This window comes from Acinonyx jubatus, chromosome D4 (genome assembly GCF_027475565.1).
Source record: "Acinonyx jubatus isolate Ajub_Pintada_27869175 chromosome D4, VMU_Ajub_asm_v1.0, whole genome shotgun sequence".
Classification (NCBI taxonomy): domain Eukaryota; kingdom Metazoa; phylum Chordata; class Mammalia; order Carnivora; family Felidae; genus Acinonyx; species Acinonyx jubatus.
In genome coordinates, this window is record NC_069391.1 from 91,939,952 (window position 1) to 91,961,984 (window position 22,033).

The window sequence follows — 22,033 nt, forward strand, 5'->3', positions numbered from 1 at the left end:
TTAGGCTACTAACAGCAAAGGCAGGCCGTTCTTCTGCCCAGACTTACAGGAGACCCTCTGTTCCCTCTCCCAGTCATCCGGGACTCAGCGTGATTCCCAACAAGCCATCAGTGATACCCTGGGAAACAGGGTTAAGGTGCCAAAGGTCGGGCACTAGAAGGGAGATAACCTCGGGGACATGTAATCCTGGCAGCAAAGGTCACGGCTGAGAGCACCAGGACCACGGGAGACTGCAGCCGTTCTCGGCCCCAGGGCAGTGGTGTCCGGCGGGGATGCCCCCACCAGGCCCCGCGGCCAGGACTGGCCTCCACATAGAAGCAGTAGCTGGATGAGCCACTCCCTCCTACTGGCTTGGGGCACAGGAGGTTCTGGATCACTCTGCACATTTCTCCCCGCCTGTCCCAAGACGCTAGGCTTCCACGAGCCAAAGACACCCCAGTGCCCCCCGGCCCCAGGGAGAGCGCTCGCCCGCACCTGCGGTCCACACCTGAGGCGCGGGCTGGGGGCGCGGGCGCGGGGAGGACGGCACTCACAGGCCAGGGAGGTGGCGCTGGCCGGCAGCGCGGCAGGCAGGAGGTGCTGGTCTGCCTCGGGTTCCTCGGGCTCCGGCGGCCCAGCCTTTGCGTGGTAGGTCACCTGGACCTGCAGGGGTGCGGGCGGGCCCCTGGCCTTGTCGGGGCTGCCTGGGTCCCGCTGCTCCAGAGGCTGCAGCGCCGGCCAGATCCTCTCTCGCCGCCACTGGATCAATGCTACTCGGTCGCGGATGGACTTGGCCACAATCTTCACGTCGCTCTCGTGGAAGAATCCCGACTCGATCTGCAAAGGGCGGTGCCACACCATTACTAGTCACCTCCCATTCACAGGATTTCTGCAGAAGCCCCTCTCAGGCCCCACCCTATCTCTCACCCGCCTGTCTGCAAAAAGCACAGCCCTCTGGACCTGCACAGTGCCGCTCCTGGGACAGCGAGGCTGCAGCAGGTGCGTGTGCCCGTGGGATGAGTGCAGGGAGGGGAGGGACCCTAAGCTGCCTCTGGCCGGACAGCTCTCCAAAAAAAACGCACAAAGGGAAGGGGGTGCACCGTGCAACTTGAGACAAGGGGGGACGGGGGCACCCATGCCCGGAAAACTCTGAACCCAGGAGAGCATTTGTGAAGGAGCCCCGAATCTCTGGGAAAAGTCACAGCTCTCCCAGAGGACACCGAGGGCAAAACCACGAAGCAACGGAGGCCCATCTCTGCCCCATCACCGTGGGAGCCTCGTGTGGAAAGGGAGAAAGCCAGAGCACAGAACTTTTGGCACCTATCAGGAGACGAGCGAACTCACGGCTTTCAACATACAGCAGACATACGTGTGCATAGGTGCACACATGAGCGTGTGTGCAGGCGCACAGAACACCAGCTGGGCCCGGGGTGGTGCCCGGAGTCTGGCCAGTGTGACAGCTGAGCTCCCCACGGAATAGTGGTTTCAGGCAAGAGGAGGAGGAGGGACCTAGACACCTCACTGTGCCTGAAAGCAAGCCACTCTCAGAGAACGAGGAACAAAGGATGCGTGGGAGGACGCGGGCCGGCACCCAGCACCTCCACGGTCCAAAGGCACACGTGCTGGGCATCAAAACACACAGTGACGCCGTGATGGCCTGAGGAGCACATCCACCAATGCACGTGGCGGGGAGCACAAGTGACCTGTGGCGGCAGGAGTGACAGGTGTCACTGCTGGTATGAGGTTACACAGGACACCACATGTGTGGTCTCTGTCCGCCCCTCCACACCCTCCCGTGGATCTCGGGCTCACGGGAAGCCATGTCACGAGTGGCCTATGGAACAACCCACCGGCTGGAAACAGTGGCCTGCCAGCAGCCAGGTGAGTGACACAGACGCCGAAAGACCCTCGGCCCCGGTCAGCCCTGGATGACGCCCTGGCCACATGGCGTGGAGGACCCAGAGCCAGAGGGACCCCTAAGCCGCCCAGATCCCTGACCGCAGGGACAGTGTGAGACCACACACGTGTACAGTGCTGCATCTGGGGTAAAGTACTATGTGGCATGGGTAACTCACCAACAAAACCATGAGTCCACGGAGACGCAAATAAATGGAGAGGACACAGTCACGAGGTACACCCACCCATCATTTGATAGGAGACCACTGGCAGATGCCCCTCAAACACGCGATCAAAGGGCGCATGCTCAGTGGGCTGGCCCTGGTGGGGACACAGCCCCACGCCAAGCACTCCCACAGACACACTGACATGACCACGAGGGAGCCACGCAAGGTGGTCACCGGATGTATCCTTCATGGCAAGACAACTAAAGACAGACAACAGGGGACCCTGAACAAGCCTGAGTGGCTCTCCCAGTTCTGATGGCTGGGGTGGCCAAGTAGAACGGTGGAAAAGAGACACGGGCGTATTTGGGGTGACGGGGCATCAGGTCTGGACATCATGTCAAATGGTTCTCTTTGGTACGTTTGCAACTTTTCTGTAAGTGTGGGACTGATAACTTCACAATCTCATTTCAGAAAACAACCCCGCTGGACAGAGCAAACCATGTCAAAATCCCGCAGGCATCTCGGCAGCCAGTCTCCCGCCAGACCCGGGCCCCGGGCGGCAGGGTGAGTGGTGGCACTCGGCCAGGATTCTCGCGAGGGGCGGGGGCTGAGGTCAGTGCCGCCCACTCACCTGCCAGCCCACCATAGGGCCGCCCTGGCCAGAGGCCACGGACAAGAAGGCGCCCCGCGGACACACCTGCCTGCTGCTTCTGCTTTCTGCCCATGGCCCAGTTTTCCTTCCATCTCTGTCCTCACGGTCACCCCCTGGCGATCCTCTCTCAGGTGTTTCTTCTATTTTTTCCCAGATAGGGAAAATTTAGCCCCATTCTTTACCACAATGAAATGTCGACTGCACCAAGGCCGTGAAGGCAGAAGAGGGGGTGCACAGACACGGGGAGCCTGGGCCAGGCTGCGAGCCCCTTCTCCGGCAGTCCTCACAAGGGATCACTTCCAGGACAAAGCCAGCCCGGGGGACGGGCCCTTCTCACCCCTGGTGATCTCGATCTCGTCCCCTATGCCCCGTGAGCCACCTGCTAGAGGTGGCTGGTTTTAGACCGTGATATGGGCGCTGGCATTGCAAAGAAGTAGGTGTGTTCAATTACGGCTGTTGGTATGTGGCCACCCAGGGCAGCCGGGGGCGGTGAGCCCTGAAACGCTGCCCCACTGGGGCTCCTGACGTCAGATCTGGTGTTTTACGGTGGGCCTTCGGGAAGGTCCCGGCCAGGAGCCGAAGCCGCAGGCAGACCCCGCCCTGGAAACGCAGCCACTTTCAGCTCGACACTGACAGCTCCCGAGGCACCAGCTCGTCCTGCTCCCAGAGTGGAGTGGGCATGCATCATTCCATCATCTTTAACTGAACACAGCAATGCGCAGTCTGCGAGAATGTCCTGCTGCTTGTGGGATGCTCCTCAGAAAAAGCGTGGGGCCCTAGGGTCTCCACCGGGAACGCGTGGACGCTGCCCAGAAAGTCCAGCCAAGGGCCAGGGGCTCGCATGGGCCGGAGACAGAGGAGGCCGGGCATCTCTGTGTTGAGGCAGAGAAGGGAGAAGTCGCTCACGAGAGTGGGTGTTCCCAAAAAGGCCTCAGGCCGAGTGTGGCCACCACCCCGTCCTACAACTGAAGAGCTGGAGGAGGCGCCTGGTCCAACTGTGGCAGACGACATCACGTGGAATCCATCTGTGCCACGGTCCATCGTCCTCGTGCATTGCTGTGGCCCTTGACCTGCGCGGGGCTCCCGCCGGAATCCATCCTGGGCAGGGAGGCTCCCCGGGCGTGTGGAGCAGGTGCCACCAGGCTCACAGGGAGGCAGACAGCTGCCTGCCCCCAGGCCTCCGGAGGTGCCCACACCGGCCCGACCTGGCCGGCCCTGACAGACACACCCCTCACGGCAGCCCCAGGGACCCGCATCATCTCCAGCAGGGCCACCCCTGACCACAGCCTACCTCCTGGCCAGGTCCCTCTCCCTGTGGCCCCCCAGGACATGTGGCACTGGACCCTCAACTCCTGGGCCACCGGCCTGCACATCACCCAACTCGTCAATGCTTGTGCTTTAAACTTTGGAAGGTGGGAAGGGACCGCGGCACTGTAGGTCAAGGAGGAACAAGGGTCCTGAAGTCAGGGCACTGACGTGCCCACTAACTGCAAGTCGGTACCTAGCGATCCGACATCCGCTCGGGCGTGTGAGCCACACAGCCCCGTTCGATCTACTCACAGCAGTGCTGTCCCGTTTCTGGGCCCAGGGATGTGACCGGCAGCTGGGGAGGTGAGGGTGGCCCCGTCCTGGGCTCCGGGCCATCAGCAGGATGTCATGCTCACCGTACGTGTGGGAAGCAGCAGAGGACCAGCCACCACCCAGGGCACGGTGCAGCAACCGTTCTGCTACCACTGCCCCAGTGCACCCACAAGACCACGGACTCCTCACGTGCTGTGTTCACAGGCGCCCTACGCGCACAAAGCCGAGCCACAGCCCGTGGCCCACATCTTACACGGCACAGCCAGCCTCAGTTTCCTCCTCCGAGCAGGGGCTCGAGGAATGACGTGGCCTCCCAGCCCACCCTCCAGAGCCACAGTCCACTTCCGCCTCCTTAAAACCCACCCAGGGCCAGGGAGTCTAGAGAACCCACGAGCTGTACCCTGGGAGGCACTACGATTTTGCCAGGCGTGCTAGATGCAGGAAAAGAGGGCGTGCGCTTCTGTGCCGACGAGAGGCACGGCCTAGCGCTGCCTCCCCTGCGGCGAGCACGCGGATTTTCACTCAAGCTCACTTTCTACAGCAAAAATCAGCAGCTCCTTTCTCACACACACCTCTTCTGCAGCATTGCAGCGGGACACAGTGCCCTCAGCAACAAAGGGACAATCAAACCAAAGCCACATTCACACAAAAGCAGCAAAACCCTGGTCAAAACCCAGGCCCTTCCCGATCCACTCAAGCCCCCAGTCCCTCCCTGCACGGCTCCACGGGACCCCTCACCACCACCCCACGGGACCCCTCACGACCCCACTGGACCCCTCGCCGTGCTGCCTTGGAGCCCCCAGTCCCCCGCTGCACGCTCGCCATAGGGCCGCACCCCTGCTCTGACCTCGCCCTGATCTTTGGAAACCACACGCTTTGGCGCAATACCCCGCATCTACCGGGACCCACCACCCGCCCTCCGCAAGCGAGCGTCACGGTACCATCTCCTGCGCCACGCCATCCGGCGTCTCCTTCTCCAGGTCAAAGGTGAACTCTATGGCCCCGTTGTCCTTGGGCTTGCCCTTCAGTTTCTTGGGGTCCTCAACCCAGAGCCGCAGGGCGATGGTAGACTTCCTGCCGTGGTCCTCCTCTGCCAGCTCCACCCTCACTCCCGTGTCCTCTGCGAAGAAGGCGTGGCTCAGCAGGTCCTTGATCTCGTACCTGAGGAGAGGCGGTCGACGGGCAAGGTGAGGGCAGGCCTGCTGGCAAGGCACGAGACAAAGCGCCAGGGCCCTGACCCACCCCGCTCCTTCCAGAAGGTTCTCCGACTATACTATCCAATGGGCAGGCTCTGTCCTCAAGGGCAGCACGCAATAGTTTATTCCCAGGGAAGCAGAGAAGATTACACCTGAACGCAGCTCACTGCAGAGTATTCACAGCTTCTTTTTTCTCTCGTTATGAAAAGTGAACACCCCTATCAAGAGAGACTCAGAAGTGAACAGTTTCTAGACCGGGCTCTGCACTGCGCAGATAGGCCTGTGGAAGCGCTGGTGAGCCCCCAGGTGCCACGGAGACTCGTGGCTCCAGGTGAGGCTGAACCTGTTGGAGGGGGGGCAGTCCAGGCTCCCAGAAGCAGGGAGTGCTCAGGGGCCTTCCAGAGTTCCTCAGGATGGGGGTGGGTCAGCTGCTGGGCAACGTCATGGCAACCTCTCCCCATCCCTGAACACTGAGTTCCCTTCTTCCCAGGGTCCTGTCTGTTTCAATGGCCCCTCCCTGATTACTGCAGAGGGCATCTCATCCAATGGACAGGCGGAGCCCACACCCCATGCACGGTCAACACACAGGAAAAGGGGAGCAGAGGTCAGGGCCCCTGCCAGTCCCGGTCTGGAAGGTGGTCTTGCAGGGTCTGCTCTGAGAATTCTTTGCTTCTAAGTGGTTGTTTCTATACCTCTCTAATATGACTTACATTTCACAACTTTTTACTGTTTTTCTTAAAAAATAAAATGTGATAACCTGCAGGGAGCAGGAGAGAAAGCCCAAGGATCAGAAAAGGACGCCTGAGACGATGGCAGCAGATATCAAGGGTGAGGACAGTGACAGGGTGGCCATGTGCTATGTGCACAGGGGTGGGGAGGGCACACAAGGGGGCAAGGAAGAGTGTGGGGGGGAGGAGGGGGAGGGATGGGGGGATGGGCAGGGGTAATTGAAGATTGGAGGAGGGGAGGAAAAGGAGGGAAGGAGGAAAGGGGGAAGAGGAAGGGGAGGAGGGAGGGGAGGAAGATGAAGGTAGGAGGAGGGAGAGAGGAAAGGGAGAGAAGGGAGGGGAGAGGAAAGGGAGAGAAGGGAGGGGAGGAGAAAGGGGAAGACAGGAAGGAAAAGGAGGGATGGAGAAAAGGGGGAAGAAGGAGGGGAGGAGAATGGGGAGGAGGAAAGGGAAAAGGAGGAGTAAAGAAAGGGGAGGAGGGAGGGAGAAAAGGGGGGAGAAAAGGGGGAAGAAGAAGGGGAAGAGGGAAGGGAAGAGGATATAGGTAGGAGGAGGAAGAGAGGAAAGGGGGAGGAGGGAGGGGAGGAGAAGGGGGGGAGGGGAGGGAAGAAGAGGGAGGGAAGAAAAGGGGAAGAAGGAGGGGAGAGGAGGGAGGAGGGAGAGGAAAGGGGGAAGAGGAAGGGGAGGAGGGAGAGAGGAGAGGAGGGAGAGAAGAAAGGGGGAAGAGGAAGGGGAAGAGGGAGGGGAGGAGGGAGAGGGGAGGAGGGAGAGGGGAAGAGGGAGAGGGGAGGATGGAGAGGGGAGGGGGGAGAGGAGAGGAGGGAGAGAAGAAAGGGGGAAGAGAAAGGGGGAAGAGGAAGGGGAAGAGGAGGAGAGAGGGGAGGAGGAGGGGAGGAGGGAGGGGAGGAGAATGTAGGTAGGAGGAGGGAGAGAGGCAAGGGGGAAGAGGGAGGGGAAGAGGAAGAGGAGGAGGAAGAGGGGAGGAGGGAGAGAGGAGAGGAGGGAGAGAAGGGGGAAGAGGAAGGGGAAGAGGGGGGAGGAGGGAGAGGGGAGGAGGGAGGGGAGGAGAATATAGGTAGGAGGAGGGAGAGAGGCAAGGGGGAAGAGGGAGGGGAGGAGGGAAAGAGAGGGGAGGAGGCCCTGGCTGACCAGCTGAAGAGGCGGGGGCTGGTTCGGGGGCAGCTCAGGGCTTTGGGCTGAAACTCGGGTGCACGGAACTCGCAGTCTGCAAGTGGTTGGAAGGGAGGCTGAGGGCACGGCAGAGGGGGGGCCCTGCTCAGGCTAGGTGGGTGAGAAGCAGCTAGCAAGGGAGGGAGGCTCCAGGATGGCCCCCAAAGCCGGGGAGCAAGCTCCAGGCAGCCGAGGAGGGGCCAAGGCTGTCCCCCTGCCTGCCCGGAGGCCTCGCTGGCCCAGGGACGCCGTGGCCTGAAGCAGCCAGCCTGCCTGCCTACCACCCGTGCGTGAGGGCCAGCTGGGGTGATTTCCGCAGGAAGAGCACGCAGACCCAGAGCCTCCCGGGACTCACCTTTCCTCCTTGTTTTTGCAGATGCATTCCCCGATGATCTCCTTGATTTCAGGATCATGCACTTTCTCAAAGCTGGCAGGCTTGATGCCCTGTTAAGACAAGATGAGTGGAGTCACCGACAGGACCTGCCTCCTGCTCAGCTGGCACTAACCCCGAAGGGGAGGAGGCAGGAGGCGCACCAGCTTGCTGGGGGCTCAGCTCATCCCGAGTCCCCGACGATGTGCTGTCAGGAGCAGCAGAGTCTGAGAAAGAGCCCAACCCAGCCCCCGCCTGATGGGAGCACCCGCCCCCCAGTGTGGATGAGGCGGCCGGGCAGAGGGGCCACCTTCCACACCACACCCTCCCTGGAGGGTACTGAGGGCACTGTGTGGTCACTGCTGCTGGCTAAGGGCACCAGACATCTGCCCGACCGTGGCCACAATCAGGGCTGACTTCCCCAGGCCTGGTGGCTCAGGGTTTAGTGTCGGTGCCGTGCGGTTCTGCACCAAGGGCCCAGCGGGTGCCAGCGATGGCCATGGCATGGGGGCACAGGACCCCAAAGTGCACACCCTGAGGCCAGAGGACCCAGGAGAAGCAGGGGATGGACTGCAGGGTTCATGTGCAGCTGCTGGGGGCAGGGGCTTGGGGGAGGGTTTTTAAACACACTGAGGAGCCTCACCCATCACATTCCTCAACGAGACTCTGCCTCCCCAGTCCTCATCTTGGCTTTTTTGTTTTTAAACACAGAGAACATGATGCCTATGTTTTCCCACGGAGAGAGGGGGCGGGACGGTGGGGAGGGGTGGCCTCCAGCCCAGAGGTGGACCCAAGAGTGCAGGACCCCTGGCGGCTCCCGCCACCAGGTGGGGCCCTGCTGTGCCCAACAAACCCCTGACCCTCAGGCCCCAGGCCCATAACCCATGGGAATTGTGTGTGCCCAACATGCAGGAGGGTCTGTGCAGCAACAGAGTGGGACACGGGGCTCTGGCACGGCCGAGAACTTCCTGGTGGAGGTGAGGACCCCATGCTGTCCCACTGAGGCCAACAGAAAGAAGAGTCTAATTACAACAGGAGGAAGGGCCAAGGTCCCTATGGGAGGCAGGTGGGCTGAGAAACACAACTACAGGTAAACACATGTGTAAGCTGTCATCCACCTCTGCAGGGCTGAGGCCCCCAAAGCAGGTGAAGAACGTGCCAGAACGGCTGCCATTTTGAAAGGGCTCGTGTCCCCAGGCTCAGACGTATGGGCTCGGGCAGCTGGCAGCAGGGACACGGCATGCCTGAGAGACCTGGGGTCGGGGGCAGATGCTGGATGCTGGAACAGCGACAGGAGCTCTGGCCTGTGTCCCTGGCCTGCGAGGGACCAGGGTGGCCGTGGAGCACACCAGCAGGAATCAGTCCTGTCTCCCCCAGCCCAGCAGACAGACCACAGCAGCGTCCACGTGCGCAACCAGAAGCCAGGGTTGGTGGACCGCTCCCCGCGCACCCCTGCAAGCTTGGCAATGAGGCCCTAACCCCCTGGGGTGTCCCCTGCCCCATGGAGGACCACTGCCCACGAGCACAAGCCTGCCTGCTCCTGCCAGCACCGCCAGGGCACTGCACGCCCACCTATGCGTCTCTGCCAATCCAGCCAGATCCTGGGTGCGTACCCACCCCCAACACCCTCAGCAGCACACAGTAGGGGCTCAAAACAAGTGACCGATAACTCAGAATTAAGACTGAAGGAGAGAAATGAGCCGTGACCTGTCAGGAGCTCAGAGTGGAGGGCGGGTAGAGGACAGGTGCCCTGGGGTGCTGGGGACCACACTCCTCGCCTGTCTGCAGAAGCGAGGGGTGTACCAGGCAGGGCAAGGCAGCCAGGACTCGGGGGTCATGGGGCCTGGTGCCCAGAAAAGCCACGACCTCACAGGGCATGACGGCCATCAAGGAAGGACAGGGTGATCCGTCCACACAGCCGAAGCCACCAGATCACAGCTGACAACCGCGTGGGCACAGACCAGACACCAAGAAAGCCAACAGGCCCAGGGGATGGCGGCCCAGACAAGGCTCTGGGGGCAGGTGCTTCCTGAAGAAGCCCCGAAGGTGCTACAGCCTCCAGTCACACATGAGGCCCATGTGTCTCCACCGCCAGCTCAGAGGTCTGCACGGCCACCCCGCCAAGCTAGACAGCCTCAGTTTCCTCTCTATGACAGTGTCCTTCCCCTCCTCACAGGGTACAGAGAGGGTCTCACAAAGCAGGCCCACCACGATGGCCCGCGGACTCACACAGGTGACCTTCCGGTAGATCTGGGCTGCATTCTGGCACTCGGAGTAGGGGTACTCTGAGGTGGCCATCTCCAGCATGCACATCCCGAAGGCATAGACGTCCACGGACTCGTCGTAATGCTCCTCGTACATCTCGGGTGCCATGAACTCTGGGGTGCCTGCGTCCAGGAGCAACAGAACCAGGGTCAGCAGCTAGTGGGCCCAAGGCCCCCCAAACCCCCCATCCGCACACTGTGCCACTAGCCCTGGAACCTGAGATTCAGCCAGGAGTGCTCTGCAGATGGTTCCCCGCAATTCCCCCAGAACCCCCCTGGTTCCGGAGCACATGAGCCCACGGCACTGGAGCCCACCACTTCCCGGGGCCCCGTCTGTGCCTGAAACCCTGCAGAGGTCACTCGCTGAGGAGCACACCGCTCCTGGCCGCGGGCCGGATAACCCAGGGCCTACAGAAACTCGGGGTCCCCGCATTGCTACCTGAACTGCAAACACAGGCACACTACACGGCAAAGTGTCAGAAAGCTCAGACGGGGAGCGTCTACGCTGACGGTGTCAGCCACGCGCCCGTGGGGGCTCGGGTGGGAAAGGCACGTGCGTCCCAAACACAGGAGGCTTTAAAATGACACTTGTCACCCTGAACGTTTCAACAGACTGAGTGAAATAAACAAAATATTCAGTTATGCAGCTATGCACACACGACCTCCTCTCCACAAACCAACAAGCAAAGACCAAGAGGACACGTCAGGGCAGTGGGGTCTGGCTGACGTCCTTTGGTTACACTGGTCTGGGTTTTGTTATTTTTCTATAACAAACTTCTTTAAAAATCACAAAATCCTGGGGCACCTGGTGGCTCAGTCGGTTGAGCATCCGACTCTTGATTTCAGCTCAGGCCATGATCCCAGGGTCATGGGAGTCGAGCCCTGAGTCGGGCTCCACACTGAGCCCGCAGCCTGCTTGAGATCCTCTCTACCTCTCCCTCCGCCCCTCCCCCACTCATGCTCTCTGTGTCTCTAAAATACAATTTCAGAAAAATTTTAAAATCACAAAATCCTTGGGGCACCTGTGTGGCTCAGTCAGTTAAGCGTCCAACTCTTGGTAATCGGCTCAGGTCATGATCTTGAGGTTCGTGAGATTGAGCCCCACGTTGGGCTCGGTGCTGAGAGTGTGGAGCCTGCTTGGGATTCTCTCTCTCCCCCTCCCCCGCTCCATCTCTCTCAAAATAAATAAACTTTTAAAAAAAGTTACAAATCACAAACTCATCTTGTAAAATAGGCCCAACTGAGTACCCAGCCGAACACAAAGCAAAGGGGAGCACTGAACATCAACCTCGGTGAGGCTTCCACACCTCTTCAACTGCCTTTACCTCGACATTTTCAAAATGTTCTAGTTTCTTTAAAAAGCAGCCGCAGGGGCGCCTGGGTGGCGCAGTCGGCTAAAGCGTCCGACTTCAGCCAGGTCACGATCTCGCGGTCCATGAGTTCGAGCCCCACGTCGGGCTCTGGGCTGATGGCTCAGAGCCTGGAGCCTGTTTCCGATTCTGTGTCTCCCTCTCTCTCTGCCCCTCCCCCGTTCATGCTCTGTCTCTCTCTGTCCCAAAAATAAATAAACGTTGAAAAAAAAAAATTTAAAAAAAAAAAAAAGCAGCCGCAGAACAGCACAAACTACTATGTAAAAAGCACACATGGGGTCATCAATTGTCTTCGTGGCCATCTCTGGGATACAGACAGATAGGTTACCCAAAAGTTTAACTTTTTCTCGTTAATGCAAATTTCGATTTACATACGTTCAACGAAAAAGTTAACCTTTTGGGTAAGAAACGGCAAAAGCAGGAACTATCTGCAGGTCTACGTGTATAAGAACACATGTGAAGAATTCTCAGAGGTTCCAGATCAGAAATAATGGGAACAGAGTGGACAGAGAAGTCAGAGGGAACTTTTACTAGGAATACTTTCTTCTTTTTGGGGTTTTGAGGCACATGACTGACTGGAGGAAATGTTTGCACTTGGCCGTGCATGTGTACCAGGGAAGAGGGAAGGCAGTCCAGGACTCCGGCAGGAAGCTGGGAGCATAGCCACCCCAAGGCCCCACACGAGCCCCGCGGTGGCCCGGTCTCTCCTGAGGCCCCCGCAACCAGGAATGCAGCTCCAAAAGAAACCCCCCAAGGCCCCAGACCTTGCCTTTCAGGGTGGGCCTGGGAGGTGTGGGTGCAGGGGAGGGGGCAGTGCAGAGCCAGGTTGGGGTTGCCCACTTGCACACGTGCTTGGGCCACAGACACAGACTATCTTCTCTTTCCTCTCACTGCAGCCATTCAAACCTGCGTGGTGAAAATAATATGTGTGCCCCCCCCCCCCCCACGCACACACATGTGCCCTGTGCACCTCCTTGGCCCCCACGGCCCCACATTCCCTGCGTCCTGGCCACCATGGCCACGAATGCCTGCAGGCAGCACCAGCTCAGGACCCGGCCAACATAAACACAGCACGAGAGTGGTAATGGCATCAGATCCGGGTGGCTCTCGGAGACAAAGCCCACAAGGGACACGTGACCCACAGCTGTGTGTACACACAGCATCAAGAGGCCATGGCCATAATGTTTACAATAAGGACACTGCCTGGGCTCTAGGGACCTTCTCACCCAATCCATCCACCCCCTTCCCACTGGCTGACACAGAGCCCCCAGGTCCCGCTCCACAGGGCCCCCACCAAGGAAGTGGACCGGTCCTTGGAGGCCACCGAGAGACATCCAAAGTGGGCTGCACCTAAAGTGCAAACCCAAACACCTGCACAAGCCCCTCTGACAGCTGCACCAGAAGCGGGTCCACAGTCAAGTGTTCCTGAAGATGCCCTGGGCACCAACAGCTGTGTCCTCTGACGAGGAAGGGGCCTGGCTGCTCGGGGCCGGGGACATGTGCTAATCACCCCTCATTCCCCAGGAGTCTGGAGCTTCCTGGGCCCCAGCTGAGCCAAAGCTGAGATGACCAGGGACCCCACAGAACCAGGCACCCTGTGCGGGGCTTGGGGCCCAATGTGCCTGCTGGAAACGCCCAGCTTTCACATCCCCCCTCACACCACCCGGTACCTTGACAGCCCGCCTCTGAGAGGGACAGAGCCGCCAGCCAGAGAAAGCCCAGGGGGCTTCACCAGGCACCTCACCCCCGACGCCAAATCTCTAAAACCTGCCCAGAAACCACCAGCCGCTCAGAGGCATGCTCCCTACAGCCCTGGACCCCCCAGCCGGGCCCTCACCTGTCCCACCCATTTCACAGAAAGAGAAACTGAGGCCTAGTCGGCCCCCCCACCCCATCACTTAGCTCCCCAGAGCTGCTGGCGGCCCCTGTCCGCAGGACACCCCATGCAGCTGCCCTGCTCCAGATGTGATGCTCCAAACCCACTCGCCCTGCCAGAGAAGTTTCCAGATTCCTGGAGGGTTCATTTGCCACAGATAGGCCAAGTTCTGTCCCCAAGTGTTCGCCAAAACCATGAGGGTGCAAAGCCCTGAGGTCACCCTCGTCTGTCCTGTGTCCCCACCTACGGAAAGAAAGGCTAGCAAACCAGCACCCACACCAAATCCCGCAGCCTCAGTGCCCCCACACACTTGCTCCAGACTCCCTCTCGTGGGCCTCACGGCCTGGCGTGACCCACCACCTCCCCACCTGCTCCAGCCTCACCAGCCACAAAGCCCCAAGTCCCTCTGTCATCGAGGCCTCCTTGCCGCTGCGTATCCACAGCCCCTTGGGCGCCAGCTGGCCTCTCCGCCCGACCCATACAGCCAGGGACGCCCCCGCACGCAGTCCAGGCCACGGCCGGGCCCCAGGACATAGGCTTACCGATCACGCTCTTGGCAAAGGACGCCCTCTTGAGAGTGGCCAGGCCCAAGTCGCCGATCTTCACAGAGCCGGTGGGCCCAGTGATGAAGATGTTGTCACACTTGAGGTCCCGGTGGATGATGGGGGGTGTCCTGGTGTGCAGGAACAGCAGCCCCTTCAGGATCTGCCGGCACCAGCTGCGCAGGACCTTGGGCTTCATCACCTTGAACCGCTTCAGGTACCTGCGGGCGGGGGCGCGGCTCACCTGCGGCTCCCGCGGGAGGGGGCCACGTATCCACCACCCAGACGGGGACGCTGCTGAGAGAGGCCCCGGGACACAGGAGCCACCGCGGCCCCTGCGCCCGGACCAGGCCCACCCTGAGATGCAGCCAGCAGGTGGGGGCGTGCTCACGTCTTCAGCGTCCCCGAGGTCATCAGCTCGGTCACCAGCACGATGCACCTCTTCCCCCTGGCACTGGACTCCCAGAAGTCATAAAAGCGCACGATGTTGGGGTGCTGCAGGCCCTTGAGCATCTCGGCCTCCTCTTTGAACCGCTGCCTCTCCAGCTTGGTGAGCTTCCGGTCCTAGAGAAACACACAGGCTGAAGGGCCTTCAGCCCAGCCAGGGGGCCCAGCCGGCACCTGCCTGCACCCTCACGGCTCCCTGTGCCCAGGGTGCACCAGAGGGAGGGGCCCAGGGCCACAGAAGGTTCGGCCCAGTCCCTCTGTTGGGTCCTCCCACATCCGTGACGCCTGATCCCGCAGCCTCGTGGCCCTGGATGAGGCACTGCCTGCACTGAGACCCCAGCAGAAGGATCTCCGGGAGCCAGAGACACGCGGAAAATCCACACCACAGCACATACACACTTTCTCCCAAAAAACACTTCTGAGGCCTCGTTCCCTCGGTACCCCATTCTGCCACAGAACAGACCTTAGCCCGCTTCCAATTCACACGCACCTTCAAGGACATGCTCGACCGGGGAGCAGAGGAAAACTGGGAAACCAGGAGACTCACAACAGACCAGAGTCGCGCCAGGCCCCACAGAGCTGGAGGGCACGGCAGACACGACCTGAAGTTTTTCGTGGGACACGGCAACACCAACCTCCCAGTCCTAGGGTTCCCTGTGCGGTGCTGCCCACACGCCCTTCGCCACATCTGAACTCCCTCCAGCGCCCTCCCTGCACCCCCTGCCCCCATCTGCCGCCGCCCAGCCCTGCCTGCCGGGCCCGGCCCTTCCAGAACCACTCGGGTGGGCTCTCAGCACAAAGCTGCTGTCATTTCCAGCCTCGTACTACGCGGAGCCTCACCTCTGCGGGCCCCAGTGTGGCCATCTCCCCACACCTGTGCCCTCCCGCCATGACTCCCACAAGGACACAGAGGCCTCTACAATTGGACGCGGAACAGTGAGTTTTGAGAAGTGTGTGAATGCGGATTGACAGGGGGAGTTGGAACTGAAAAGAAACACACAGGCCAAGACTTTAGCGTCTTTCTGAAAGACCCCAGAAGACATCAAGCAGACTCCCTCCAACCCTGAGAGGAAAGGGGCCCGGGATCAGGACAAGGCCATCAGCTGGTGAAGAAATTCCACCCCAAGGGATTCCCTCCCACCAGCCCTGCCCCCGACAAACCCTCTTCGGCCTGTTTGTGCACACGTGGGACCCACGGCATGACACCAGCACAGGGAAGTACTGGGAGGGCCGTCCACACAGCTGACCCCAGAAGAACAAATAATTCAGGGGCAGAGGTGACTTCAAGAAATCTAGTTCATGTGCTCACCAGGTCTAAGCGGCTGACACACACAAGTAAGAGCACCATTCTGTTTAAAAAGGAAGAATCAAGATCCTTAAAAAGGAACAATCAAGCTTCTGCAAATTAAGGCTCCACGTTTCAAAAAGAAGATATTCTGTGATCGAATGAAAACACTGAGTACAAAAAATTAAGCATTTAATCCAGACAAGAACACACAAAGATGCTCCATTCATCAAAAATGAAAATTTACAGGATGCCTGGGTGGCTCAGTCGGTTGAGCGTCCGACTTCGGCTCAGGTCACGATCTTGTGATTCGTGAGTTCGAGCCCCACATCGGTCTCTGTGTTGACAGCTCGGAACCTGGAGCTGCTTCGGATTCTGTGTCTCCCTCTCTCTGCCCCTCCCCTCCCCGTGGGAGGGGCTGGGAATCAGCCCAGGACGGGTGCCAAGGGACAGCTGAGCCAGGACGAGGGTCCCCGGCCCCCGTGGGAGGACACGGTCTCTCTCAAAAATAAAATAAAATGTTAAAAAAAATTTTTTTAATGAGAATTTACTTAAGAGAATAAAAATCAAGCTACAGACCGGAGAAACTCTTCCACAATATATCTGACACGAGACTCTATCCAGAACACGGACAGAACTCCTACAATTCTATAAAATAAACACGAAGAGGTTAAGATGAAAAAATGGCCAACAAGCACATGACAAGGCACTCGCCATCCTGAGTCACCAGGAAAATGCCCATCACTGCCCGAGGTGCGCCCCACGCGCACCAGCAGACCACCGTGACATCACTGCCCCACGCGCACCAGCACATAAGATCTGAGTCTCATTATATGAAAGTAATAGCTTAATTTTTCAAATATAAAAAATTAAAGTGAAAACATCCAATAAACAAATGAGAGCAAGAGAAGGGAACCATGAAGGGACATGAACAGCTGAAGGCCCTGACAACGTGTGACAGGAGCTGCAGGAGGACAGCCAGTCCCAGGAAGGAGGGGACAGCAGAGCAGCGGCCCCCAGAGCTGAGAGGAGAGCCCTTTAGGGAGCAGTGGGTGTGGGGCCAGAAAAACCGGAAACCGGTCCTGGTCCAGACCCTTCCACGAAGCCAGGGGGCAACTCCCACCTACAGAGGACCGTGGGCCCGGGGGCCAGCATCAGCTGCGACACGGCCCTCAGAGTGCCCACCCGGCCTGGAGTCTCACGGCCAGCCGCGCACCCAAAGACCTACTTGCCCACACACAACAGCCAAAGGCTCCTTGTGGGCACCTAGGTGCAATGGCCACTGCAGGAACAGTGCAGTGCCCCCAACACAGCACTGCCCAGCAGAAGCAGGCATGGCAAAGCTGGCCTGCAGCCCCGGAGGGGCCGCTGACCTGACCGAGCCTTGTAGGGGAGGGGGGGCCGTGCCGCATGGGAGAGGAGGATTGGGGCCAGCACAGCGTGGGAGAGGGGGGTCGCCCGTGTGAGGGAGGAGGACAGGGGCCCATGCCGTGTGGGGGAGGGGGGCCCGCATCAGGGAGGAGGACGGGGGCCCACGGCGCGCTCCCCACCTCCACCACCAGCCAGGCTTCCAGTGTCACCCATTCTGGTCACTGACTCTGGAGGAAACGCTCAGGATCGTTAACACGTGTGTCCTGTTTGCCGTGTATCAGCATCAATCACCAGAAATGAAAGATCTCACTGCACTTTCAGAGAGCAAGTTCGTGTCATAAACGACATAACCAACCAGCCCCGAGAGGGAGAGGAGGGCGCCGCCTATGCCAAAGGTACGAGGTCAAAGACACGGGTGGAATGTGGTCAGACTTCCAGGATGGGGCCTCTCAGGGCCCAGAGGTGGGAGGGAGCAGGCCTCCTTTATATTCCAAGCCACCCAGCTATTTTTAACTTTGACACACACTGCTTGATGGCTGAAAAGGTCAGTCGGTGTATCCTCAGAGCACTGCCCGCCAGCCCCACAGAGCCGGCCCCGGTTCTCGGGCACTGCGGGCTGATCGCTGGGCAGCCCCATCACACCAGCCCCTCCACGCAGGGAGAGCCTCCATGGAGGGAGAGCCACCCCGGCACCGGGCATGTTGTCACTGTTTGGGACGCAATCCTGATGTGCTGGGACGCCTTGAGGTCATGAAGCAGGGCAGGAGGAAGGCCCCCAGTCCTGCATGGGCTGGCATCTGGCTGGACAGCTCACCCCTCCCAGACACAGAGGACAGGTTGCTGACACCGGCTTCCTACCACCAGGCACCCCAAAGATAGTGGGAGCGCATCAGATAAAGGATAAAGGCAACCTGGGACGATGCTGTCTCATCTCCTATAGGAAAAGGGCCTAGTGGGCCATGGACGACAGCCCTGGGCAGGAGCAGGCAGCCAGGTGATCAGAGGAGGACAGCCCTGGGTCCGACCAGCCCCTCCCACGACCTGGGAGTCACCAGCTCTGCCCAAACAGCTTCCCTGGCAGGAAGTGAAGTCCTGTGACCCAGAGGACTGGGTCACTGGCTACTCTTGGGGGGTGGGGTCCCTGCCTGCTCTGCGGGAGGAGGGGGGTGTCTGCAGCCCTCTGCTCAGCCGGGCAAAGCCCAGCCAGCCTTGTAAGGAGCAGAGCCGCCTGGCGACCCCGAGCCCAGGCAGGATCCATCCACACAGGGCACAGAGGCAGGGGTGGGGGGCATGAGCAGCCAGGACAGTGCCCAGGATCAGTAAAGCCAGAGGCCTGGGGTGACAACCTGGCACAGGCCATCTCTCCAGCCCCGTTCGGCTAAAAAGCAAAGCAAAAGAAAGCCTCAAGGATCTCTGTTGAGAACGGTCCCATGTCAGGGAATCAGCCCAGGATGGGTGCCAAGGGACAGCTGAGCCAGGACGAGGGTCCCCGGCCCCCGTGGGAGGACACGAGGCAGGCTCCACCCCAGCTGCTGCGGCGGTGCTGAAGTGGTGTGGGGTCAGGCCGTCCCCGGGGTGCTTTCCACACAGGAAGAGCTCAGACATCTGTGTGCCTCACTCGGCCACCAGATGGTCACGGCGGCTCTGGGCACGCAGGACAGGCCTGGGGTGGGGCACTCCAACATGCTACCAGACCGTGCCACCACCGGGGTGATGGGAGGGGTGGGTGGCACTGGCCGGGGCAGCCTGGTGCCAGGGGAGAACCCCTGTGGCCTGCGGAGAAGAGAAGAAGGCACCCACTCGGGTTGCCTGCGGTTTCCATCAGCACAGGGCGGGCGGCCGCAGGGGCCCCCGAGGGGAGGCCAGGAGGCTGGCGGCTCTGGACCCCGCAGCTCCCCTCTCGGCAGCAGCGATGCTCTCCTTCCTCCCACAGTGACCTGCTCCCTCTCACGTTCACTGCGGGTTTAAAAATAAACTCCCTTCTCTTAAACCAAGTACCTCCTCAACCTCACTCATCTTAAACAACAGTCTGCGAGCCAGCGTAGGCTTCTCCTGATGCGTGTTTACAATAAAGCATCATTACTAACGTGAGGGGCTCTCAGTGGCTGCCACCAAAGGGAGAAAGCGCAGAGGCAGCAGGAAGGGCCCCCTGCAGCACAGTCAGCATGGGCAGGGTCGGCGCAGGCAGAGTCAGTGTGGGCAGGGGCGGCACGGGCAGGGTCAGTGGACGGGGGTGGTGCAGGCAGGGTCAGCTCGGGCTGGGTCAGTGTGGGCAGGGTGCAGGGTGGGCAGGTAGGATCAGCACAGGCAGGGTCAGTGTGGGCAGGGTCGGCGGGCAGGGTCAGCATGGGCAGGATCAGCAGGCAGGGTCGGCACGGGCAGGGTCAGTGGACAGGGGTGGTGCAGGCAGGGTCAGCTCGGGCAGGGTCAGGGTGGGCAGGGTGCAGGGTGGGCAGGTAGGATCAGCACAGGCACAGTTGGTGTGGGCAGGGTCAGTGGACAGGGGTGGTGCAGGCAGGGTCAGCTCGGGCAGGGTCGGTGTGGGCAGGGTGCAGGGTGGGCAGGTAGGATCAGCACAGGCACAGTTGGTGTGGGCAGGGTCAGTGGACAGGGGTGGTGCAGGCAGGGTCAGCTCGGGCAGGGTCAGGGTGGGCAGGGTGCAGGGTGGGCAGATAGGATCAGCACAGGCAGAGTTGGTGTGGGCAGGGTCAGTGGACAGGGGTGGTGCAGGCAGGGTCAGCTCGGGCAGGGTCAGGGTGGGCAGGTAGGATCAGCACAGGCAGAGTTGGTGTGGGCAGGGTCAGTGGACAGGGGTGGTGCAGGCAGGGTCAGCTTGGGCTGGGTCGGTGTGGGCAGGGTGCAGGGTGGGCAGGTAGGATCAGCACAGGCAGGGTCAGTGTGGGCAGGGTCGGCGGGCAGGGTCAGCATGGGCAGGATCAGCAGGCAGGGTCGGCACGGGCAGAGTCAGTGGGCAGGGTCGGCGGGCAGGGTCAGTGGGCACGATCAGTGCAGGCCAGCAAGCATCCTCATCCAGAACCCCAGGAGGCTGTGAATCCGGCTGCTGGCCCCTCCCTGCGTTTGTAAATAATCCCGTTTTTTTTAAGGGGGAAGTGGAGCCACCAAGCCACTCAAAACTAGTGCCTTTTGGGCCTTAGCTCGTCCAAGGCCACCCCAGCGGCCCACCCTTCCTCCAACAGGCAGCACCATGGCAGCCAGGTGGCCACCCCCACCACACCCCTGCAGGACCCTCACGTGTACAAGCGCTCATCCAAACTGTCCCCATAGGTTGAAATAGCATAGAGGCCGTCTGTCATTGCCAGCACTTTGTGAACAATGACGGTCAACACTGCTTGAAATGGTTCCCGTGGAATTTGACGGTCTCCTCAGCTGTTCTGGAAACAGGCAAATGTAACTCCAGCGTGCGTTTGCGTTTCCCACAGACCTGAGGGGCCACAGCCTTCCACCAAAGTCCCCGGGATCTCCAGACCACACATCGCCTCCATAAAATAATACACATTGCAATTCTAGGTTCTTGGTGTCCTATGCTCATGGACTCTGAGGGCCACGCGTCCTCCCTCAGGATTGAGCCACCTTAAGAGTCGGTGGTGCCCAACTGATCACACAGACGACAAGCGTGACTGAACATACCTCCTACAAGCCATGGGGGGGCCCTGTCCCAGTCACCAGCCATGGCCTGCGAGGAAACATTAAATGTCACTAGGTTGAGGCCAGACTGGCATTGATCACATCCACCACGGGCTCAGGTCGGCCAGCAGAGGGGTGTCCCTGTCATCAGGGCCTCTGCCAAGTTCCATGGACACGCAGTGGGCTGTGTCACCCTGTCCACAGTAGTCCCCATCCCTGGATCCTCCCTGGGGTCTCATGTCGCTTTGCACCCTGGGCAAGACTGGCCACGAGGGTGAGGCCCAGGGTGGGTGCAGGTGGCAGCCCCCATCCCCAGTAAAAGCTTGGCAGGTCACTTTCAGGAATGGGCCCCCAGTGCTGGGCACCCTGGGGGGTGAAGGCCTCTGCCCCACCTCCGACAAGGCCCTGGGTCAGGAGTTGGAGGACCTTTCAACACCCTCCTCACAGAGCAGACAGGCCACAGAGGGAAGCCATCGGGGGTGGGGAGCAATCAAGGCCTATGTGGGCACACGGCCACGTGCCGCCACCAGCATCCATGGGGCACAGCACACCCAGGGGCAGGAACGCGCTGGGAAAGCCTGAGCCCACCCCTAGGCCTCCACTGTCCAGCTGGCCCCTCCTGGCCAGGGTCTCAACTCCAAGCCGTGGCCTGGCTGCACCCTGTCCCCTCTGTATGGCAGCTAAGGACAGAGATCTCCCAGGACCCATTCTTTCTGGGAAGCAGGCAGGCAAGGGAGAACAGGGTATGGGGCCACCAGGGCGGTGGGACGAAGGAAAGGAAGAGGCCAGGGCAGCAGACTGCAACAGCCAAGAATCGGCTCTAACCCTGGGACCCAGGCCTGGAGAAGAGGGTCATCACGGTGTGAAATGCAATGGCAACAGGGCAGCATAGGAGCCGGCAAGGGAAACCCAGCGGCCACGCCCCCATGGGCTCCCACGTGCTGGGAGAGTGTCCACACTGGGCACAGGCGACCCAAGGCCCAGCAGGCAGCGGCCAAGCAGCAGCCATGCCCCGCACCAGACCACACCCCACGTCTGCTTTTTAGGATGGACAGTCTCACCCCAGGCTGCGTCCCCACAGGACATCTCAAGACAGATGTGGACACACCAAGGTCACAAGGTTCCGGGTGGAACACCCCAACCAAGGACAATGCCTGCGGGGATGGGTGGGGCAGGACAGTCAATACCACCCTGCCTCGGGCCAGCTGTTGCCACGCTGCAGGGGCTTTGGCCACCAATGGCCTCAGGACAGTGTCCCGAGTGGGTATGCCCCGGGCCTGAACATCTACAGTCTCGCTCCAGGTCTCGCTCCAGGCCAGCCGCTGCACCAGGGGGTGGGGCAGGGGGTCACTGCCAGACAGACCCAGAGCAAGTGATGCACAGGGACTGAGGGAAGCCGGGGGTGAGGGAAGGTCCACAGCTCAGATCTGCCCCAGTGCTATGAACTGACGCCTCGGCTCCTCCCAAGTTGGCAGCAAGAGCCTTGGGGCCAAA

At 60.5% G+C, this 22,033-nt stretch overlaps 1 protein-coding gene across 8 annotated transcripts in view; it reads right to left on the reverse strand.

Annotated features, from left to right (window-relative positions):
• Positions 1-22,033, reverse strand: part of WNK2 (WNK lysine deficient protein kinase 2) — a 132,185-nt gene that overhangs the window by 81,252 nt on the left and 28,900 nt on the right. For all 8 annotated transcript variants that reach the window (XM_053205408.1, XM_053205413.1, XM_053205410.1 and 5 more), the window contains exons 3-8: positions 14,183-14,355; positions 13,792-14,012; positions 9,969-10,126; positions 7,725-7,813; positions 5,217-5,436; positions 534-816 (exon numbers count right to left, since the gene is read on the reverse strand). In XM_053205408.1, the coding sequence (XP_053061383.1) occupies positions 534-816; positions 5,217-5,436; positions 7,725-7,813; positions 9,969-10,126; positions 13,792-14,012; positions 14,183-14,355 (1,144 nt within the window). The remainder of the gene's footprint in view (positions 1-533; positions 817-5,216; positions 5,437-7,724; positions 7,814-9,968; positions 10,127-13,791; positions 14,013-14,182; positions 14,356-22,033) is intronic.